Source organism: Phyllopteryx taeniolatus, chromosome 19 (genome assembly GCF_024500385.1).
Source record: "Phyllopteryx taeniolatus isolate TA_2022b chromosome 19, UOR_Ptae_1.2, whole genome shotgun sequence".
Classification (NCBI taxonomy): Eukaryota; Metazoa; Chordata; class Actinopteri; order Syngnathiformes; family Syngnathidae; genus Phyllopteryx; species Phyllopteryx taeniolatus.
In genome coordinates, this window is record NC_084520.1 from 13109325 (window position 1) to 13126982 (window position 17658).

General features: G+C 40.3%; 1 protein-coding gene across 1 annotated transcript in view; it reads right to left on the reverse strand.

The window, feature by feature from the left end:
- mmp25b (matrix metallopeptidase 25b) overlaps positions 1-17658 on the reverse strand; it is a 29169-nt gene that overhangs the window by 10592 nt on the left and 919 nt on the right. The window contains exons 2-8 of the mRNA XM_061757096.1: positions 12119-12210; positions 10972-11197; positions 10665-10889; positions 7000-7082; positions 5792-5948; positions 3524-3597; positions 2884-3016 (exon numbers count right to left, since the gene is read on the reverse strand). Coding sequence (XP_061613080.1) covers positions 2884-3016; positions 3524-3597; positions 5792-5948; positions 7000-7082; positions 10665-10889; positions 10972-11077 — 778 coding nt within the window. The 5' untranslated portion in view covers positions 11078-11197; positions 12119-12210. The remainder of the gene's footprint in view (positions 1-2883; positions 3017-3523; positions 3598-5791; positions 5949-6999; positions 7083-10664; positions 10890-10971; positions 11198-12118; positions 12211-17658) is intronic.

The window sequence follows — 17658 nt, forward strand, 5'->3', positions numbered from 1 at the left end:
TTTTTTTTATGCAAACGTGGACGACGGCATATCTTCTTTCATTTTCACTTCCGGGTACTGGACACGTGTCCCGATACTTATGTCCATACATTGTCTAAGATAAATTGATGACGCTGCAATAAGTGGAAAAGCTCAGGCCTCTCACGTTCACATCTCAGAAGCCCATTACCGTATGTTAGCGTGCGCTGGCGCGGTGTTATCTTTCTCCACCCGCCCTCCCCTGGCTTTCTCCTCATCTTTAATTCGTCCTCATCCTCAGGGGCCCATGTGAGTCATGTATGCTATTAGCACACGATGCTGTCCCGCAAATGGTGCATCAGTTTCCGTCATGTTTGCATTCAATGTAAACATATGCTCAGGGGCGGTCCTAGCTTGAATGGCACCATGTGCGAGTCCCTCCTTTGCCAACCCCCCCCCCCCCCTCCTTTTGCCCCCCCAATCCCCACCCTACCAACAACACACACTGGAGTGGACCTTATATTTTCTGTGCATGGATTGAGCATGCAAATTAACATATTGTATGTGTTAACAATTCAACTATCCATACAGGAATAGTATCAATAACCAATGGCGAGGCTAGAATGGATTTATGGCATTTCCTATTTATTTTGATGGAGAAAGATGATTTGAGATGATTGTTTTGTGTTAGGCGGCACGGTGGCCGACTGGTTAGAGCGTCAGCCTCACAGTTCTGAGGACCCGGGTTCAGTCCCCGGCCCCACCTGTGTGGAGTTTGCATGTTCTCCCCGTGCCTGCGTGGGTTTTCTCCGGGCACTCCGGTTTCCTCCCACATCCCAAAAACATGCATTAATTGGAGACTCTAAATTGCCCGTAGGTGTGACTGTGAGTGCAAATGGTTGTTTGTTTGTATGTGCCCTGCGATTGGCTGGCAACCAGTTCAGGGTGTACCCCGCCTCCTGCCCGACGATAGCTGGGATAGGCTCCAGCATGTCCGCGACCCTAGTGAGGAGAAGCGGCTCAGAAAATGGATGGATGGATGTTTTGTGTTACGAGTGTGGTCACAGAGCGAATTAAACTCGCATCTCAAGGTGCCAGTGTACTCAGCATCCATAATGTCAACAAATGAAGAGCGCCAAATTTGTATGGATGACACACAGTTTTATTTTCATTAAAGGGATCCAAGGCCTTCACGAAAGGGTTGACTCTTGGCAGCTAAACAGTACTAACACAACACACACAGCAACAGAAACTACACCGAGGGCCTGTGAAGTGTAAAGACAAATAAATAGGATTGCAAAGACGACGACTGTCGAGCTCAAACTCAGTTGCATCCACAAAACCAGCAGTCGGAGGAGAGCGAGCAACTTATTTTCAACGGAAACATTTCCCGATGTAGCTGATTGTCTCATGGGTACGTTTGATCATGCACGGTTTACAATGTTGCCATCGCAGTGTTGCGGTATCATTTCACAACATTTCCTCTCTGCCCTGTTTTGATTGTCAGCTTGAAGTGCATGCAGGCAGCATCGATTGTCAGGAGCTCATAGAAGCTTCACTAGTGATATAAAAACTTTTTTTTTTTTCCTCATTTACCTGATTTTTAAATTGTTTTAATGGTATATAAATCCCTGTAACTATTTCATTTGCTTGTTTAGCCATATAGTTCATTTTAGATGAAGGAATTAGTAGATTTCAAGCCACAAAATCCTACATTCTTCCCTCCGGTGACATCTGACAAAAGTCCACACGTCATCATACACGAATGTATGTACAAAAATACGCACTCTGAGCAAAATGTCGGGATGGAACCTTCTTCTTCTTCTGTTTAAAAAAAAAAAAAAAAAAAAAAAAAATGCAACTATTTTCAATTGACCTGAAGCCAGTGGACAAATGTGCATGTAGTCGTTAACCACTGAGCTGCTCACGCAACAAGGAACTGTGATTCTACTTCACAATACACTACAGACATTTGCCGGCATTTACTTGCATCCTTTAGTCAAGTAGTCCACACCTTGATTCAAACCTAATCCTAAACTAGTTCTAATCCTACTCTGCCGGCCAAGTAAACACAAAGCAAATAGCAGTAGAGTACTGTCAAGTGTAACCAAAGCTGCTCTTGGATACATTTGTAAACATTTGATGCATATCAGGGTCTTCGGCCTATTTTGGACCCGCTAAAGCTCAGTCCTGTGTTATCCCTTTATAGTTTTCGCCGCAGGTTTTTCTTCTTTTATGCTCTTCTTCTATTGTGCTGGTTGGCGTTCACTGTAATCTGGCCCAGTACTGGCCCAGGTTCTGGCTCATGCCCTGCGGCTCGGTTCCTGGAACCTGCACTGGCACCGAGACGCCGGGCGATATGAGGCCTGGTGGGAGGGGGCACAGGAAGGACAGGTGGTCAATGGGGCCCCACGACCACTAGGGGCCCCCCAAGAGCAAATAACGGTCAGCAGTGGTTTAATGAGACATTGGTTTAATTCCTAAAAAATAGTTTTAATATTACTCTAAGACACTGCAACATTATGCACAGTTTCAACATTAAGATTGCGCTTAAATATGTGGAAATTAAAAAACTAAGTAATGACTAAAATGTATCGCACATAAAAGTTAAATAAAAACGTATCTTAATAAATCTTTTAAAAAAACAGCTATTGAAGGTTAAATGCAAATATAATAAAATTCAAAGTTAAATACACCTAAACTGCACCTAGGCAGTGATTCTTATGTGTACTACTAGAGGGAGCTCACATACCACTAGGATAATGTAAACAAAACTGCCAGAGCTGCTCAGTCGAATTTATAGTACGTGTATGCATGATCAATAGTCAGTATTGTTGGCAAAAATCTTGTGCTTCACAAATCAAATTTTGCTCAGGGCCACATGGAAGCGTGGGCCGGCTCTGCCGATCAATCAGAAGTACTCACCGGTGTTGGAGTTGGCCGAGGGCGCAGTCTGCAGGTGAGGGGAGGAGTATGCTGATGAGTCAAAGCTGCGCGGGGCAGATGGAGATGGAGGCAACATGCAAGAGTACGAGGAGGCCGACTGCGGAGGGATGGACTGAGAAGGTAAACAGCAGAGGGAGAGGGAAGATGTGCATTACTATACTGTTAAATAATATATATATCATGCTGTTAATTTGAGTGATACCGTGCCAGAGGAAAGGATCCAATTTCATCTCATTGATCCAAAAATAATTATATGATGAACAGCACAATTACATGCGCTTCCGCTAGATGGCAGAAGAGACAATTAAACTGTATATGCCATTCGTACCACAGAATGAAAGCTTTGTGTTCAACTCACCAGGCCCAGATTTCACAGTAAGTCCATTTATAGGTAAATTGTGACGAGATCACCATTATTCCAGTATCCATAATTTCTGTGACATTTTTGTTTGGTGGTGTGCAATGAGATTTTTCTAATGCACAAATATGCGTATTGGCTCAATAAAGCTTAGGAAACAGTGGTTTATTAATTAGGGCAATGATAGAGGTAGTAACATAGTTTGACCTGCTAGATGATTTTGTGCTTTGCAAAAGGGCTGATGCCGGACTAAGGACTAACCTGGACTCCAGATGAGAAGACCGACAGCGAGCTGTAGCTGGGCAGCGACGACTCAGCTTGACTCAACATGGACCCTGCATGAGAGAAGCCAATTTGTGAGCAAGCACACACACTCGGGGTTCTTTGTCAATGATGAAAACACAAGTACTGCACAGGGGTGGGCAAAATTTTGGGCACAAGAACCACATCTGATTTTTAAACGGAGAGATGGGCCAACTCATTCGGAGATGAGGTTTAAAAAATAAAAAATACATTTTTATATGTGTATGGATGTAATGTCTGTGTAAAATATGTAAGATAAGATAAGTAATAAATTAAACTGCTAAATTAATAATCAAATAAATATAAAAGCATTCAATGCATATGTAAATGTATACTTTTTCCCCACATAAATTTGATAACCCATTATTAAATTTTAATTAATTTTGAATAGAATAAAAGAATGAATAAATACTACTGTTTACAATGTGTTTTAAAACTAAAATGAATAATTAATTAATTAAAATGAACAAATAAAAAAATGTTAAATGCAACATACTATATATGTATTTTGTTTTTACTTTTTTACTTACAATAAATCCATTATCCAATTATTTAATGACATAAGAGTATGAACATGAATTGATAAATTTTAATTAACCAAATTTTGAGAAAAAAAACACCTAAATTAATACAACTAATATTACAGGAGTCTTGATAATGTAAATCACACTTTATCAAACACAAGGCCCGGGGGCTGGATCTGGCCTGTCAGATAATTTCTTTGTAGCCCACTATGTGTCTATTTAATATTTCTTGCTAAATTGATTTGTTTTCCTTTCATTTGGGAGGGGGGGGGGGGATAAAATAAAAAAACTGTACCTAACTTGTGAATTTTCTTGACTTTTTACAGATATTGCAAGCATTACTACCATTGCGATTGACACATAATTACCGCAGCTTTGTACAAGATGCAGCTAGGCAACACGTAATTACTGCAACTACTGTATGTAAGTTAGGCCTGCTGGGATGTCTCCGTCTGTTGTGGTACCTATGCAGGCTACTGTGATAATTAAAATTGTGATATTGCATCAACGCAAAAGGCAGAACTAAAACGTGTTACTGAAGTTATATATTCTGGTCGTATCCTTCAGTGCGTTTTGTTGATAAAAGGTGAACACCACAACATGTAAATACCTGGTGAGTGGCAATTACAACCAAGAAACAATTACTACGAACAATAAAGCTAAGACTCCTGGCAAAAATTGTTGTTGGACAACTTTATGAATTATTTTAGCAGCCAAGCAGGCATTAATGTACGCTTGAGTTGATTGCATGCCTCTAGCTAACCTTCGTTAACCTTAGCTCAATAAGCAAAGCAAAGCAAAGCAAAGCAAATCAAATGTATTTATATAGCGCATTTCATACACAAGGTAAAAAACAAAACAACTGCTTATAAACATTTAAAACAAAGAGAAAAATAATAAAAGTACAATCAAAACAGCATACAGTGCAATAAATATCATTTAAAAATGGAAATGCTCTAAAAAGCAAGAGAAAAAAGAAGGGTTTTTAACCTGGACTTAAAAACTTTCACACTTGGGGCTGACGTCACTTCTGTTGGCAACGCATTCCATTTGTGTGCAGCATAATAGCTAAATGCTGCTTCACCATGTTTGCTTTAGACTCTGTGCTCCACTATTTGACCTGAGTCTGTCGATCTCAGATCCCTACTGGGTTTATATTCGATTAGCATTTCTTGTTTCATTTCTGTTTAGTGATTTATAGACCAGTAGCAGAACTTTAAAATCTATTCTAAAGCTGAATGGAAGCCAGTGTAAAGACTTTAGAATTGGAGTAATATGCTCTGACCTCTTTCTTCTGGTCAGAACCCGAGCTGCAGCTGTTTAATGCTCTTTTGGGGGAGTCCAGTCAGAAAACCATTACAATAGTCAAGTCTACTTGAGATAAAATCATGGATGAGCTTCTCCTGGTCTGCTTGACACATGCAAGCAATACACGAAACCAAGCAAGCCCGCAACAGCAGCCTGTTAAAAATTATATGTGAAATGATTTTCTAGTGTGACATTTAAAGCTTTAGGTATTTGTACGTGGAAATTGCGCCCCCTTGTGCAGTTGGTTGTTGGTGGTGGGTGGTTGGGGCCACTGAGGGGTTTCGCCAGGGTGCCATTCATGTTAGGACTCCAACTGGCTGAACTTTACCCAGCCCTGCACTAGTCTAATACTGTATGGCGCTGTGCTTTTATACGCAAAGACAATGACGCTTACCCGAACTGCTGCCGTGTTGTTGATGGTAGACAGACGTATTAAAGGAAGTGGTCAGGGGGGCTTGGCTCTGTGAACAGGAAGTCACCCCTCCTGACCTCCTTTGGTTGCGCAGCTTCTCCTCCCGCCTCCACTTAGCTCTTCGGTTGGAGAACCACACCTTGGCCGAACAGAGGGTTCATCTCATCACAAGATCACATCTACGACAATGATGATCATAAAGTAATGGCGGCCGGCGGTATATGCTAAAAATAACGACACAGCCCACAATGCTATAAAAAAAACAAAAAAACAAGGAGTGGGGGTGTAGGCAGTGAGGTGTGGAGAAGAGGGATGGCAACATCCCAAGCCTACTACTACGACCACATTTAATAATAATTATAAATTGGCTTCATATAGAGCGACAATTCCCAACCATAGTGTCGTCTTTTTTAATTTCCTACAGATAATGAATCTTTGTTAATCTATATTGACAGGCAAAGAAATATATATATATCTTCCATTAGATGGCACAAGGTGCATTTAACCCATGTATCAGTGGAGACTAGTCAATAGAGGACGTTAGGATGCCGCCCCACCACACATGATCGTCACCGTATTACTTTCCTTGAAGACAACAAATCTATTTATATATTGATTGTTTAAAAAAAAAAATTTGGGGGTAATTTTAGATGAGCAGGATGCTACAGGTAAAGTTGTTTCATTCATCTCTGTTGTCTGGTTTAGTGCCGTAACAGCCGCTCTGGGGCGCAAAAATCTTTACCCGTTGACGCTCGTTAAAAGTTTGACATGTGCACTAAGTGCCTCTTCCAATGCAGTAGATAGGGTCCAGGTGGGACGCTACATTCCTGCGCCCTGAACTCACGGACGTAACACCCGACCGCCGCGGCTTGGTCTCTAATGTGGAGATGTGATTTGGCTGCTTGTAAGTGCACGGGCAGCTCTATTTTAGTTGAGTACAGGGCAGCAGGCCACCCCGAAATCTAAACTACTTGCCTTATCACCTTTAACAAAAAGCAATGATGTAGCAGGTTTATAAAATAACTGTAAAAACAATGTCATTGATTGGTGCCTCGGGATTAGTGTGTTTAATAAATTAAAGTTGACGAGTGTCAAAGTGGCCCCAGCATCCTTCCATTTTTCTGTATGTGACCGTTGGAGGAAAAAGTCGTGACACCCCTGTCGTAAAGGTTAGGTTCCAATCTGCTCACCTGTATCCTGGCCTCAGGTAAATCAATCTTATTGGCCAGTCTTTCCCTCGCGAAGACGTCAGGGTAATGTGTCCTTTCAAACTCTGCGGAGGAAATAAACACGTCATGGGAGAGGGGGGGGGGGGGGGGGTTCGGGAAAAGCTGCAGATGCTTCTAAAAAGAAATAAATTCAACATGAAATTCTAATCACTCATTATTCATCGGCATTGTATCTTTTCCAATTCCCTGCGTCATATCGGTGGTGACTAATTCAACTTTCCGTGGGAAACACAAATCAAGGAGGCTGAGAGATGTATCCTTACAACCATTTTTGAAATATTTATCTGTTGCACTTTATGTGAATTATTGATGGTGATGGAACACTCCGAAAGTTCAAACGAAAGGATTCAAGTTGAAGAGCTGCCTAAGCATTTTTATTTCAAAGTAGGCCGACTTGGAAATCCCCACAGGTTTGAGTTTTCTCATCAACATTTATTTACCAAAGTCATGGTCCCAGATACCAGCAAAAATACTGTATGTATTATTATGGATGATACACATTTCCTCTCATATCAACCAGGCGTTCCTATGTAAGAACATGGTTGATTTCCAAATTGACAATGTACTGACATTGCTGACAAATCCAAAGTGAAAGCCTCAGTCATCCTAAACAAGTGGCAAGTTTCAGGTTAGACACAGTAGACAAACAGTCGTAGTCATTTTTTGCAGAGGACAAATTATATATTCCTGTGAGTATTGCTATGTTGTCTGTCTATGTGTTACTCCACCGTTTGTGTTCAAATATCCGTTACTTAATGGGATATAATACTACGGCATCAATGCTATTCATTACCCCGTCTATGGAATTTTAAAAACATCGATACACGAACAGCATTCTCATGTTAACCTATTATGTCAGTTTTTTTTTCTCCAACGGTTATATTTAGGCTTCCTAATAGCACTACAGTATCAGTTTTCACTTTCTGTGGCATTCATAGGGTTAATGTAGAGCAAAAAAAAAAACAAAGACTCTCGCAAAGTGTGACACAGTGAGCCAATGATATATTTACGCAGAGTTACAAAAATAACTGAACCTTCAGTGGCCTCGGATCATTTGTAGAACAAGATTCCACTGTATCGCTTGATTAATACTTACAAATATCGTACTTTATCGTTACCATTGTAATGGCAGAATTTTCGACTGAATACGGTACAGTGTTCCCTTGCTATATCGCGGTTAACCTATTGTGGATTCAGTGCATTGCAGATTTTTTTATTTGTTTTTATATTCACATAGCGCATAATTCACGATGTCGCGGGATTTTGAGTGAATTTTTTGGTTGGTAAATTAAATGCTTTTTCGCTTAAAATATTAAAACTGTATAAAAAATTATTATAACATATTACAAGGAATACAATCCGCATAGTGTAGATTACTAGCGTGCATTACTGTATGTTTAAGAATTTACAAGGTGTTTAAGAGTATAGAAAGTGTTTATAAGAGTATGGTAGAGGTTAAATGTGGGAAAGATGAATAAATATGGGGAGGTGCGTACATCTTAAAAACGTGTATATAATAATAATAATTAAAAAAAAAAAGTGGTCTCTACTTGGCAGATTTCAGCTATTGCGCAGGTGGTACAGAACCTATTACTCTACTTTTGATTTCATCGTGACAATGTGTCAACTCCAAAATGACATAAGCATAATTCAGAAAAATGAGGTCAATACTACAGTGTTGCCCAGTGATCGATCAGACGTTTAACACGTGCTTAACAGTTCCCATATTGTATATGATAGCAACGCAGACCTGATGAATTAAACCTGTCTGGCAAATTGCTCTAATTGGCTTGGTTATAAGTGGCATCTGTGTCAACACGTGATTGTTATTGTGCCTTGGCCGTGCACCGAGGTCAGTGTACCTCATTAATGTCATTTGCACGGAGTGACCACAGTGATACACTTCCACTCGGCTGAGCAGTGGACATCGCGTCCTTATTTCGCTCAAGGGTCTGCTGCAGCCATATCCAGTCAAGGGTGGCGTTCTGATGCCTCTGCGTGTGTGTGTGTGTGTGTGTGTGTGTGCGTGCGCGCAAAGCAGACTTATCTTACTGCATAATACATGCACGGTAATGATGCATTATCAAAATCCACTGTTTATGCAGCCAGAGGCCCTTTTTGGAGGATATAGTTGTTGTCTTAATGTGATTTTATCATCTGTGTGTAGCAATAAGGGCTCACTGCTGCAAAATGAGGGAAAACACACTCAGCGGACACTTTATTAGGTACACTTGTACAATCTAATGATGTGAAATACAAGAGCTCTTTTGGGCCTTGAAGGAAAATAATGCTCACTTTTGTCTGAGAGTTATTCTTTTAACGACAGATTTATTATTGTAAATTGCACTAAAATGTGTTTTCTAATATTTTGGTTACCCTTATTAGCTACATGAGAGGAGCAAAATATTGTGCAGTTGTACACCACTGCAAAATACAACCGCCAAAATAAACATATTGCTAAATTACCTTCTCCAGGAGTATTATCCTCCTATTCATTAAAGGTATTTTGGACTGTACTATATTGCGCACCTGAAGTTGTTTCCATAATAGAGGTGCAATAATGAATCGATTAATCGACAAGTAATTGGTTAATGAATTAATTGAGAACTATTTCGGTAATCGATTCATCATTTAGAGACCTTGTTCAACTTCAAATTGTCCAAATCCTCGGAATTTCAGCCTCTCAAAACAGTAATTATTTTTACTGAAAGTAGACTATTTAGCTTTGTGCTGAATCAAAATAAGACATTTTCCAATTTTCTGATATGTTACAGACCAAAACAGTAACTGAATCAAAATCAACTTATGTTTTGGCATTTTCTGCACTGTACATTTGAAATAATGTCCCGTTTTTGAATAAAGGGATGGAAATAAAAAATGTTTTATCTGATTCTTCAATTCATCTAACATTAATCAACAGATTAATCAATTATTAAAATCATTGTTAGTTGCAACCCTAGTCCATATCCATTGTATACAAAGCGATTTAGAAATTTATGAGACCAGCATCATTAATGCAGACTCTTTCAATTCCAGTGAGCTGTCAACATTTTACCATTTTGAACAGGTATGAGTTATTTATATTTTTATAGCTAAATTGTGGCAAACTAAACATAACTAACATTCAACCATTAAAATATTTGTTTTATATAGAACTATAATTTGACAAGAAGATAACAAGTTTAATAATATTTTAGCATTACACATTTTATTTGAATTGAAGCACTTCTGTACACTGGTGTGTTAACCATTACAGAAACATCATTAATGATTTGGGTAATTAGCACTGCTTTGAAATGAGAAGCTGCAGCATAAAACTTACATTGGGTGTTGCTCTCGTAAACATGTCCAGCACTAATTTATATTATGTGTCATCACAACACAACAAGAAGGTAAGATTTGGGCCTTCATATAAACTCACTTCCAGAATCCTCTATTTTTAATTTAAAGATTATTATTATTATTCAGTCTTTGTATTGGATCTCATTAGTGTACCTAATGAAATGTCTGTGATTGTACTGCTCCTGCCACTGGCCTGAAAGCAACCCACTGGTCAGTCAGCACTATCTGGCGTCATGTGATTGGCCGGAAAGCATGACAGCGCTTTATTGCGTGCGTGCCCTGACCTTTCTCCAGCGCCTCAATCTGCTCTTGCGTGAAGCTCGTGCGGTTCCTCTGCAGCTTCCTCTTGAGCTGCAGCCTCAGCTGAGACTCCTCGCCCTCGTCCCTATCCACGGGCACACCTCCCCCTCGGCCTGCGCCTCCTGCTCCTCTTCCTCCGCCGCCGCCGCCTCCGACTACCGCATCGCCTCCCATGCCGCCCTCCGTGTCCAGCAGGCAGCCCTCGGACACTGGGGGTGACAAAACACGCAGTTTGAGTGTCATGAAATGTCATGAGGAGCTCGAATGTTTTTTTTTTTTTGAAACTCTCACCTGTGCTGTGTTGAGTCTGTACTCCAGTGGGGTCATGGTACCAGTTGTTAGGCCCGCTCCAGTTAGAGCCACTCTGCAGGTTCAGCATTGTTAACTTCTCATACATACTACAAGTGTCCCAACCACCATGAAGACCAAGGCAGCAGTCGTGCTGTGTGCGTGCTCGCCACTGTTTACTGTCACTTTGGGCTCCTCGCGCTGTCCTTCGATCCTCCGACTCGTCCTCCTAGGGGAAGGAGCAAGGAAGAGGAGAAGAAGAAGGAGGAGGAGGGGTTCATATCGCATGAGTTCACACATGGCCGGCATTGTGGCGAATTAGCCTCACGATGACAGACAGAAATGGAGTTAGTTACATGCCGGCTGCCGTAGTGTGTGTGTGTGTTATACATTGGAATGCTGGTATACCTTTGGGAGCCAAGGTACATTAGAAGCCACTCTGCGAGCCGTGACATTTATTATGCTACTTGCTTTTAGCTCCGCTCATAACGTCGCGCATGTATGCACACACACACACACACACACACGTATACATAGAAAGATGCAAACACACACACAGAGGTTTGCGTGAAGGACAATGAAGAGCAGAAGTTGCCATTAACACATTCACTGCCATTGACGGCTTTAGAAGTCAAATATCCATGTTAACTGGGAGGACTTTAACAATACGTGGTTGAATATGCAGATATATTTCTACAATTACTTTTAAACCCCTAAAAATGCACGAATTCTGGCTGTAATTCCTAAAGGTAAATGCCATATTTTGGTCAAACCTCTTATAGTAAAGCAGAAAGTCTACACTTGAAACACATCTTGGTTGTCCTATTGCTATATAAAAACTCTTCCTTTGTCCAAATACTTCTGGACCAAACTGTTTGTGTCCTAATTTAAGATGTATAAAGGCTTTTGAGCTCTCTTTTTATTTTATCTTTCTGTTATTTTTGGAGGCTTTAGAAGAAACACTACTGACTTCCCACCACACAAACAAGTGCCAACAACTGTGATAGGTCACAGGTCACCCATCCCAACGCTGACCCCCTTCGACAATCGACGTTACATCTTCAACTCGAACGCGTCGTCCATCTCCGAATCGCGGCGTTAACCGATCAATATGAGAGAGAAAAGTATATTAGTGAAGTTTTCAACTTACAGAGGGTCAAGGTCTGTCGACGCCGGGGGTCCCGTGTACCTCGATTCCCCTGTTCCCCCCTCGTCCCTTGTTCTCCAGCTTTGTTGACAATACTGTGTGCATAAAGGAGAGTGTGGAGGAGAGGGATGGAGGGAGTTAGACAGGGCGATGGAGAAGAAGAGGGAGAGGATGTGGTGTGTGTGTGTGTGGCGGGGGGGGGGGGGGTTGCTCTAGAGAAATGCGTCTGCGAGCGCTCTTGTCCTCGGAGCGATGGTGAGAGAGAGGGAGAGAGAGAGAGAGAGGGGAGGGGAAGGGAGGTAGAGGGCCACCAAAGGGGTGACAAAGTGAGTCAACGTCAGTGTCAAGTTTGAACTTAATGCCAGGGAGAGGAGGAGTGGAGGCGCACACATACAGAGTCCAGCATGAGGCGCACATAATGGAGAGATGGAGATGAGGATAAATACATGAAGGAATCCCATTTTAAACATTGGAGAAAAAAAACAAAAACGCACGGCAATATTGACCGAGGAGAGGACATTATTTGTTCAACACGAAGGTCCACACTTGTATTAGTACTGCGAATCAATGAATTAACTAAAAACATTAAACTCAATCAAAAGGAGCCACTCATTAATTTATATAACTTAAAATCACCCCCCCAAAAAAAACTATAATTAAGAACTATCAAATGAAGAGACAGGTTTTTTTTTTTTAATCGTTTTGTTCATTTCAGCCAAATCACAGAACTAGTAAGTAGCCCAATAGTTAAATTAAAATACATACAGAACAAAGACACAAATTAAATGTTCTCATCATCACCATTAAATGTGAGTGAGCTTGTTCTCGGTGTGGTGCGCAACATGAATATACAGTGTGAGTTAAATTTCTACATGAGGGATTACATTAAGGATAATAAAAATAATTACATAAATAAGCTATAAATTTGCACCAAAAACATGCATGTCATCATAGGTCATTATTTGGAATTAATTCAATCATGATTATGTGAACATGAATATTCTGCTCTGAAAAACACTGTGCGTGAACGTCCAATTAAATGAAATGAAATTTCTGAAAATATGATCAATAGTATATGAAGTGTTTTGTATCCAAAATATAACGTAACTACACTATCTGGCTAAGTAAACATTCATTATCAACCGAAATATTTTGATAAATTCACCCATAAGTGGCTTGTTCGAGTAGCACTCAATCACTGTCAATTACTCATAAAATGAATTTAACCGATAATACAGCACAGCAATGTCCCTCTGTCTGCCTCCCTTGGGCCTTCGTTGTGTGGAGTGTGTGACTTCATTCAAATGATGTCACAGACCCAGCAATGAAAGACACTGCAGAAGTGCAGGTAAAGTTCATGTTAATATGAAAAATGTTAGGGCATATTATGCAGCCTGCTTGGATAATAAACAAAGCAAACGTGTAGGCCCCGAAGGAGGTTGAAGTGCACTTTTACTGAAACTTGGCCACACACACACACACACACATGCAGACACAGACCCACATGAAGGTCCGACGTGCGGCGCAACTAATGACGCAGGTATGACGGTATGTAAGCGGCAGGAAGCTTCGTGGAAGCGTGGTTTAAATATATCTCTTTGCTGGAAGATGGAGGCAGAGGCTGGAGATGGAGGGAGCGAAGAGGAAGTATGTGACTTTGGGGTGGGTGCAGGGGCTCGGGGATGGGGAGGGTGCCAGCTTGTTTTATTTCCGGTTGACAAGACTTTGCGCTCCCTTTCTCTCTGTCGCTCCCTCTCTCTTTCATACTCTCCTATTCTTTACCCGCCTCCACCCCCACATCATTGCGCTGACTATCTCTTCCACCTCTTTCTCACTTGCTTACTTAAATCACTCACAAATTATAGAACCTTCTCCAAACAAAACAAAACAAGAAATGATTTTTAGACATTAAGCCTGTCAGCAATGATTTCTTTTAACTATATTTTTATACACTAATGCAATTCATGTGGGTATATTTGCATATACTACCGGTATGTGACTTTTGCACGTTATGTTAATATATACAAGTGAGTATATACAGTAGAGCGGTTGTTATCAAACTTTCTATACCAAGTGTGACCTCAAAAATACCACCATCATGACCAACATTAAAATACAGTAACGTAGTAGTTTTATACCAAAAATGTGTACATTTGTTAGTACGACAGTAGGCACAGTTTGAACATTAACACTAAGCTTAAATATAGGAAAATTTAAAAAATGCATGCAACTGCATTATACTGTACAAAGTTAAATACAACCTAACTGTACATTACCAACGCACTGTACGTAAACATTAAAACATGTACTATACTGGATTTAAAGAGTTTAAACTGGGTGTATGCAGAGCTACAAGCTTCAATCAAAACTTTAACTGCATTTCATGTTTTTAAAGTTATGTATTTCATTGGTATTTAATTCAGTGACTTGATTTTACCACAAGTGGTACAAATCATCGCAGCAGACCAATGCACTTTATGTGAGTACATATTCAATCGAGTTAGGCAATTTATGTGGGTATATTTGCAAAATACATCTTTGCATTTACATCTTTGCACACACCCACATTTTATTTTTTTCAGCTTCAATTAAATTTTATCTTATTTTCGTATCCTATTTACATTTACAAGTCTCGGGACTTATTGGGCTAATTTGGGTATCGTATTTTGTGCCACATCATATGTAAACAATTTAACGTTTTGAACTCTTTTTCTTAATTTTCCTTTTTACCTGCCAAAGAGACTTCAGATGGAAATTAGCAACAAAGCTATATTCTGGCACAGAGTATCTCTACTCTCGAGTTTAACGTTTTGGTCCCTGACAAATAGACAAACAATGAACTCAAAGTTTCATCACGTTCACATCGTGAGTTAAATTAAGACACACAATCAGGTCAACATTTTATACATGCACTTAGAAAAAGAACATACTGTAAATGTATTTTTACACTTTTTTTTTTTTTAAAGGCCTTAGGGTTTCTTTTTTCCATTCTTTTGTACCCTTAACACTTTAATTTTACATGTTCAATAATTAGCCCTATGGGACTGATTAGTGTAGCTTGTACTTTAAGGGACAGACCGACTGTACCTTTATTTCTAACAGCACTCTGGTTTTATACGTTAAAAAAAGCAGTCTCAATTGCTAAGTCATTTGTAACTTCATAACCATGTGCTTGCTAAAAATGTTTTTTTCTTTATGTCCGTATATTCTCTGTCAGCCAGGTCATAGGAATCTGCAAAGGTTGAATAGAGGCAAGTGCACTCTTCTTGCTTGTTAAATTTGTTCTTGTTTGACCGAAACTGTTCAAAAAGGACTTTCACAATGATCCTATTAGGTTATCGATATGCAGACAATATAACCTAATTTTTTTTTTTTTTTTAAATGCAGGTCCAGAATATATATTTTTTTAAACTTTTGTAACTTTTTTCCCTTAGTTACTCACTGAACAATTCATCTTATCGACAACATTCAGGCATGAAACAGTTTAATTTTCACATGTACAATAGGTGTCCAACAAGGTATTGCGCGTGAGGGGATAAAACTTTTCACAGCGCTAGAATAAACATACTTTGTTTTAAAAATACAAAAATGTTGAGTAGCTACAGTAAATGCTCTCTTGTGCTTCCTTTATTGTAAAATCCTTGCTGCATTCCATTGTGTTGCAGTTGTTGGAATGTGGCCTAACCTATGTGATCCCTATGTGCTGAGTGCAATAACGTGTGAGCGTGTGAGTGTGTGTGACGGCGCGTGCTTCGCTGCAAAGATTCATGTAGCTCCGGGACATGCTTTTTTTTTTTTCTTTCTTTTTTTTTGTGCATCTTGTTAGTTCATTCCTGTCACCTCTCTCTCTCTCTCTCTCTCTCTCTCTCTCTCTCTCTCCCTCTCCCTCACCATCCCTTGCTTTTTCGGCGCTGAAGGGGGGATGCGGAAGAGGGAGGGGGTGGGCGGACATGAGGAGGGGTGTGCGTGTGGAGGCAGTCGCCATGGTTACAATGCCACGACAAATATTCATCAAGACGTTAAAATAAAAACAAACGGGAGTGCATTATAATTGCTCTTACTGACTGGGCCCTGTAATGCATTCATATATGAAGAGTGAGAGGAGCAGGTGAGTGTGTTAACACACTAACAGCTTACCTGCGGCCATTCGACGCACTAATTCCAACTTGTTGTGTTATTTACCTGTTTATGGAATCACCTATGAGGACCTCCATGACTCTCTTTCCTTTTGGTCCCCCACCCCCGGTCCCCCCTCCACCATCCCACCCACCTCCATCGCTTGCTCTTCCGCTACTGTTGTGTAGCCCCAGGCCACAGTGTGATGTGTCCTCCCTCTGTCCCTCCCTCCCTCTCCCTCTCTCTCTGTCCCTGTCACCTTCAATTGCTCTGTGAAACTCGACACACTGCCTGGGGGCACGAGAGAGCCAGCCACCAAGTGAGGGAGCAAGGGAGGAGAGCAAGAGAGAGAGAGAAAGAGAGCGACAGACAGCTTTAAAGACAGACAGAAGGAATTCTGTGTCATGTGAAAAAAGGAAGTGACCCACAGACCAATTGTGGAGCATAAACGGCAATATGTTGTTTCCTTCGCAAAAGCCCACCTCCATAGATTTAGGATGTGACAGTGGTGCGCCGTGACCAAACTCATAACTCAATTGATTGACTCGTATATAGTTAGCCCAATAGCATCATTGTAAAAGTCAAATGTCAACGTTTCTAGAAGAAAAAGAAAACGCACACAACAAATTTAACAAACAAAAAGCCTGCCTCGATGAAAACTTTGTGGATTACCGTGACCTGTATGACTGCAAATCTACACAGACATGAATTAAAAAGCACCAAGCACATTGGTATTTATTTTTATTGATCTTGTGGCAGTAAGTTAAAAAAAATGACTGAGGCAATCATGCTATTAGGATAAGGATATCAAAACAATTTTCCATATTGAAATGATTTGAAATGCCATTAATACGTTTCAGATTTTTTTGTTACGATCAATCCTACAATCAAGAAAAATAGCACTGTATTGTATAAAAACAAGGGGGGGGGAGGAATAAAAGAGAAAGTAAAGAAATAAACCGGTTTCACAGGAAAGATGAGACGGGCACTACGACATTGTGGGAGGTCAACCTTTAACAGGAGTCATGTGACTAATTTAGCGGCTTTTTTTTTTTTTTTTTTTTTTTTTTAATGATCTGCTGTGAATAGATGCCCAAAAGCATTTTGATAAAAAGAAACATTTTCTAAATAAGGAAGGAGAACAAACACAAGCATGAACGGCAAGGCCCAAACATTCATCAATCAATCCACGGTCAATCTCATAAGAAATCCATCCATTTTCTACTCCGCTTATCCTCATTCATACATAGTCTTCAATTAACCCAAAATGCATATTTTGGGGATGTGGAAGGAAGCCAGGTTTTTGCAAAAACAAACAAAACAAAAAACACACGCGGGAGAACAAGCAAACTGCTAAAGGCTAAACTGAGATTTCAACCCCAAATGTCAGAATTGTAAGGCAGATGTACTTAGCACTACTTTCCTGT